Genomic DNA, 6561 nt, shown 5'->3' with positions numbered 1-6561 from the left:
ATGCCTCATCAAACAATGATCATTCTTTTTATTTCATTATGTACTTTAGATGTAATTACACTTCACAGAATAGAAATCTTAAAAGGGCCACAAGCCAATACTAGCAAATCTCACAGCAAGAGTATGCAATCATATCTTTGCTCAGAAGTGGGAAACAGTAATAATTTCTCATTATCATCACTCACATTATATCAAGAATGTGAATTTTAGTGAATATCCATTTTAATGAGGAAATGCTTTATTACATCTTATCTATTAAAGAAGAATTAACAGATGCTAATATATTTGTGGCTATTCACTAGCTCTGAAAGAAGCTACTCCTATCACAAAGTTATCTCTGTATTTGCTTCCTGAAAACATTTGAATGATGTGTTCTACTGGCTGAAAAGGTCTGTAAAAAGCAATATTAAGAACCTGAAAACCTGAAGAAAACATTTGTTTCTAATCATTTGATAAATCAATCTCATGGGATTTTATAATTACTCAAAATTCAAATTGCAGAGGCCACATTCAGTGACTCAATAAAAAAGTCAACACATGTTTGAGTAAATCCATTCTAGTAAATAAAAGTGACCAGAAAAGCCAGGAATCATGAACATTTTTAAGATTCCTATTGGCAAAAGAAGAGGCTTATTTTTGAATTAATAATCATGAGTTATACCTTGTACTCTCTGTCCAGTTTTAGAGAGACTTGTCATCAGTGTACCTTAAAAACAGAGCGTCATGAATCATAGAACATAAGATTATGTATTAATCAATCAACAGGTAAGTTACTTTTATCAACTGTCTTCATTAGTTGATTGACATAATGTTTATTAGAAAATACTTCTCCTGCTGAAAACAAAAATGATAGTGGTTAGGCTCACCTTAAATAAATGTTAGATTGTATTTCCTTAAGCTTTCAGCAAGTAATTATTATTTGAACATAAACCATTTAGCAACCAGTAGGACTCCCAAGAGCTAGTGGCTTCACTTGTATCCCATGTACAGGACTGTCACAGTCTCATTTATCGATGGGGGAGTCGCAGCAAGAAGTTAGGTGACTGCAACACCAGATTAGCAAAGTTTTTAGTTACACACTTAATCTTTACCGTGTAATTAGTTCTACCAAACGACATTGACACTGCTTGCACACTCAAAGCTGGCAACTGCTAAAAGAGCTTGCTGAAATAGGGTCCTGAAGCTGAAACTCTCATTTTAAGGATTCAAGTTGCATGCTATGTTTCTGTACTAGTGCACATATCTGTTATTTTGTTTAGATTTTTTCCATTTGCATATGCTCCCATATTAAAAAAAATGCGTACAAGTTTCTAGAAGATCCTTTTCTGATAGTGTTTTTATGTACACACAGCTATAAATCTTTATGCTGCAAATAAAGAATGCAACAACCAACTTCTGATTATTCTCTGGACCTGAGCAAAGAAACGTACATCAACGTGGCACTTCTAAATAGGGAAACTGAGCTTCATGAAGATTTGTCTGGAAGCAGCAGCCCAGAAGATGATGTCTTCAATCCCTATGAAATGCAGGCAATATCAGTTTGTATGGATGTCACCATGCCCCCAGGTGACTGCATCCACAGAAGTTACGCTGAGTCTTCACTTTTGCTGAAGCTTCCCACAGAGGAGCGCACTGGGAGCTACCATGCACCTTTCCAGTTTGACCGGCATGCTCTGGCCAGAATTTCCACCTCTCCGACTTTAAGGCGTCTGAGGATGGCTTCTGCCTCACAAGCACTGTCATTTCAGGACACAGCTCAGCTGGGGAATCCAAAGGAATACACCGGCTCACTCCACCATATTTGTGAAAGTCCACCACGGTGCACTAAATCTTCCTCATTGTCATTGCCTTCCTGTGTCCATGCAAAACTATTGTCTTCCAAAGCAAAGACTGAAACAACCATAGCAGATCCGGAGTCTGCTGGCCCCAGATCAAAGCTGTCAAGCCAAAAAGATCCTCTCAGCAATGGGAGTCCGGAAGCGACACTCCAACACTGGTGGAAAGCCAGCTCTGCTACTCTGCCTGCGACTTCCCTGTCCCAGCCCTAGGCAGCAGGAAGGCATCCAGGTAAGGAGGACGGGTTGACGCGACCTCTTTTTCAGCCTTTCATGTTCACTCATGGCCCACCGCACAAAAAAATCCACAGTTCTTAAACTGAACTGCAACCTGACCTGTGCTCCATTCCCATAACAGACCAATTTCTGCTCTCTTCAAGAAGGCAGATTTGTCCGTCCAGTTCAACAAGAGACCGTGGCTCCAGCCATGCCACTTGGTGACCAAGTCGGCTTAATCCTATGCTTGACCATGCTTTCCCACCTTTCTGCGGTGGCAAACTGCTGCTCAGCCATCCCACATAACTTCAGTCCAAGGACACAGCAAAAGGAACCACACAAGCCAGCTTTGCTGCTAGGAGAAATGCCTGTAGACCTACTCTCTTGGCCTTGCATTACTTGCACAAGAAGTTAAATTCAGACATATAGCTTGACTCCATCCTCATGCAGAGCACTTAAGTACATGTTTCGCTGTATATGGGCAGTCTTAAATACGCATTTAGCACTTTACTAACTGGTTAGTTTTGTGCCATAGACCGAAAGCTATTTTTTCCCAATCAAATATAGAAAACATTCTGGATATCAAATGAGTCTGCTCCATTATCCACAACAGAAAAATAATTAGCCAATGTCTAAGTCTATGTATTATATTCCTCTTAGCAAATCAGTGCTTCATTCACAACATCAGATTGTTTGCATTCTGACCAAGTAACAAGAATATCTCACTTTCTTTCAGAAGAGTGGCCTGCCTATAAAAAGGTATGCAAATATTTGTTTTATTTTATTCTAAGCTAAACTTCTTTAAACTTTTAATGAATTTGCTCCTGTCTAAGACAAAGTGAATAGTGAGATATGTATGCATAACTAAACTTTAATTTATAGATTTGCTTTGTGAAGTGCCTGTCACCAGTTTGTTATACTGAACTTCTTAATGAGATTTTCCTTCAAAGGTGGCCCTCTCCCTGGCATGTCTGGCTATATTTCACACAGTATTTCAGTAGGACCACCTGAGAGTTCTGAAAAGGGAACTAATTACCAAAAGGTCTTGCTGTTGGGATTAACAGTGTCAAATTTCAGCAGCTGAAGAATGTGAAACATCTCATAATCTTGAGCAACATTCTTCAAAACTTTGTGGGAGGAAAAAGGGAGCAAAGAAGCTAGCAGAACAGCTCAATATTGTTCTCATACATGAGAAAAGCAGATCCAGGATTGCTGCTGGATGAAGGGATTGTTAATCCTATAAATTAAGAATATATGGATTTTATAAGATGTTAGTGCATGCACTTTCTGTTGACATAAGGTGCTATGTACTACAGATTTGTGCACTAAGTTGCATTAAGCTCTTACAAGTAATTTTCAGAAAGTAAAACCTAATTAAAAGTGAGTTTGATTCAACCATGTTTGTTTCCTTGAGATGTTCAAATATTTACAGAAAGGAAAAAAAACGAAATTTGTTTGCTCCTCAAACAACAGGGAAGTTGCAGATAGTACCTCCCTTAATAACAACACCCTCTCACTGATAATGCAATGTTCATTTTATTGCCTGATCCCCTTGAAGATTTCAGGTGGGGCATACAGGTGAGTCAGGTATGTTAAAAGCACTAGCACTGGTAAGCAAAGCTTAGGGAACCTAAGGCAGAAATAGCCTCACAATGAACAGTAATACAATGTTTGTGTGACCATGCCATATAGTATTTCACTCCCTAAGGCAGTAGATATCATTAGTTGAGCTGTATCTCCTGTTCTTCCCAACATTTACTCATTTGTCAGGTAAAAGATTTATTATAACCAGCAGGTTGCCAACAGGTCTGTATTTCAAGTAGGTTTGTGTTTGGGTCTCAGGGAGGCGGGAGTAGGCTGATGCAGTCCACGAGTCAACACGCAAGACAAGGCTTAACAGATGTATGCATCTGAAATGATGTGCTCACTGCACAAGAGCTTTCCCAGATTTTCTGAATTGCTGCAATTTTCAACTCACCCTTTAGCCTTTTCAACTTACAGTAAAAGAGGGAGGAAGGGAAGGAGATCTCTGTGTCTCAGTGTGAAAACAGTCCACACCTACTGCGGGAATAGCCTGCTCTGATCCAACTCAAAACAGAAATACATAAGCAGAGGTCATTGATGGGGTAAATAGTTGTGCAATCTGTAGCTCACTTCAGGTGAGAAATTGAAGAAGACTGAATACAAATGTTCAATGTTCTCCTGTTTCGTTATTTAATGCACACACCTTCTCTTGATGTAACTCGTCTGGCAGCTTTGGAGGGAACCCAGTATATGCCAGCTAAGCCATTGGCTCTGGACAGCCATCCAGATACATTTTAAAATCAAGAAACATGCAAGGAACATCACAAGCTTTGTTCCATGATCACCACCAGGAAGTACTGAGAAAAGGAGGTCGGGATGACCTATTACAATTTCCATTTCTTGTCCTGACCAATATTAGAATGTGCAGAAAAATTAAGACAAAAATCACTGGTTTTTGCTTTAAATTTTTTTGTCAAGTTGAATAGCTGAATTTGGTCCAAGGTCTGGGCAAGGACTGTATTCAGCTCCTCATTTATCTAAATCATTAATCAAACTCCTTAACAGCTAATCCCTTATTATCACAGCCAGAGAAAATTGCTGAAATGTCAGATTATTCTCTCCAATTAGAAGCACATTGGCATAGTTGGCCACTCTCCTCCAACACTGCCTCACAGATCATTCAAAAGACCTTACAGGATAAAGACATACCTCAGTCCTCCAGTTTTAATAAGCATCTCTTCTCCCTTCTCTCAGGCTATACTTTCAAAAGCCTTTTTTTAAGCAACAATTCTCATTTTTAAACAGCCGTCGTCTACACAGCCCTCAGTTTGTTATGCCAGGACATCTCTGTTAGCATGACAATGTGCTGAGTTGATGCTGATTAAAAATAATCAGCCAAAATAAACAAACAAAAAGCACCAGAGGGGCAGCACAGAGAGAGGGATATGTGGTGGGGACAGGGTGAGATATTGAAGCCAACACTGCCACTGAAGCAAATGTTGATAAAACAACACCTTCAGTTTATTATGAATTCATTTTCTCCTTTCTCCATTCAGCGTGCCAGAGACTGGGTGCAAAACTGGATCACGCTCTTTCCTACAGACATCCTGCTAGTCTTCCCAGTAACTACTAAGGCAGTTCATTTTCAATGAGCTGAGAGAGCTGGACTCATCTGTTCTGAAGTCCTCTTGTTCCCATTTTAATATCTAATATAGCAGCAAAATGCTATGCTAACTCTTTGAAGCAGAGTCCAAACATCCTCCCATAGCCCCTTGGGTAACAGTGTCATCACCTAGCAGCTATCCCAGTTTAATACTGTGACTACCCCATGATGTTCATCCTTGTGACTTCTTCAGTTGTTTTTGTTCTCATATACAAAGTATTCATTTAAAAAAACATATCCATTACTTAATTAAGGTGATTGATATAGATGTCTGTTCCCAGTGACATCTAAAGGTCTAGTAAGACTACAATTATGAATCTATCAGGATACAGATCTTTAAAGAGCAACCAGCTGAAACTTTCCCTGCCCTAGAAACCACTATATACCCAGGATATTTATTTCTCCAGACCCTGAATTGCTTCAACATCTTTAATAATTTTCAATAACTTCATAGTACAAACCTCTGACATTATCTTGTTGGGCAAAACAAGCGGATTTAAAGGAGGAATCATTGCACGGACGTTATCTCCTCCTGTGATCAAGTTCATCCCTAAAGTACAAAACACTTCTTTGACTCAAGCACTTCAGCATCCTGTCCCTAGTAAGAAAAGCAAACACAAACTAAAGAAAAAGGCAAAGCTACAGGGTTGGCAGGCATGAAAAAATGGGAAAATGTTGCATACGGACTCAAACACTGACAAATTGCATTGCACAGCACTCCAGTAGTTTCATTTCTCCAGTAAAACCAACAAAAACATCTAACAAATCTAATATGTCTACAAGCGTCAGGCCAGATGATCACAAATACTTGTACCTGTACCTTCATCTATTAAGGATGCGTACATAATTTAGGCACATACGTCATTAATCAACCCAGGCATGTCAAACTGCAAGGGTATACTGTAGATATGCATCCAAGTGACCTTAGCATGCTCCCATACATCACAGGCTTGCATACCTATGTGAAGAACTTCTTTAGACGTGTCTCTGAAGTTCAAGGCCTTTCTGATTTAGAGAAATAACACCATTTAACTCATTTACAATGAAACTGTGCTACCCATTATTTATTTTCATAAGTGACTAACCTCCAGCTTCAAAATGTATTTCAAAATTGAGGTAGGCTAGATACATAAAGGATCAGTAATACACTGAAAAATTTTATTGTGAATCAAAGCTGAAAGAAATCTCCTGAATCTCACAGTGTAGCAGTTACAACTTCTAGAATTATCCTTGTACTATATTGCAGCACCTGGCTTGTATAACACTCCAACTGTCCAAGAGATTACACAGAGGAATCACAAGTGGTTTCAGAAACACCTTAAT

At 39.1% G+C, this 6561-nt stretch overlaps 1 protein-coding gene across 1 annotated transcript; it reads left to right on the top strand.

Annotated features, from left to right (window-relative positions):
- The first annotated feature begins 1379 nt into the window (after window positions 1-1379).
- Window positions 1380-2048, top strand: CUNH12orf74 (chromosome unknown C12orf74 homolog). Its single transcript, XM_026058443.1, has one exon. It carries the CDS (start codon window positions 1380-1382, stop codon window positions 2046-2048), a length of 669 nt encoding a protein of 222 aa, XP_025914228.1.
- The last annotated feature ends 4513 nt before the right edge of the window (window positions 2049-6561 follow it).

This window comes from Apteryx rowi, unplaced genomic scaffold (assembly GCF_003343035.1).
Source record: "Apteryx rowi isolate R43461 unplaced genomic scaffold, aptRow1 scaffold_147, whole genome shotgun sequence".
NCBI lineage: Eukaryota > Metazoa > Chordata > Aves > Apterygiformes > Apterygidae > Apteryx > Apteryx rowi.
Note: the sequence above shows the minus strand (reverse complement) of the source record. Positions and strands in the feature narration are given on the sequence as shown.

Bases quoted from the DNA above. Each gene is read 5' to 3' on its own strand.
- CUNH12orf74 (XM_026058443.1), top strand. From the start codon at position 1,380: ATGCAACAACCAACTTCTGATTATTCTCTGGACCTGAGCAAAGAAACG.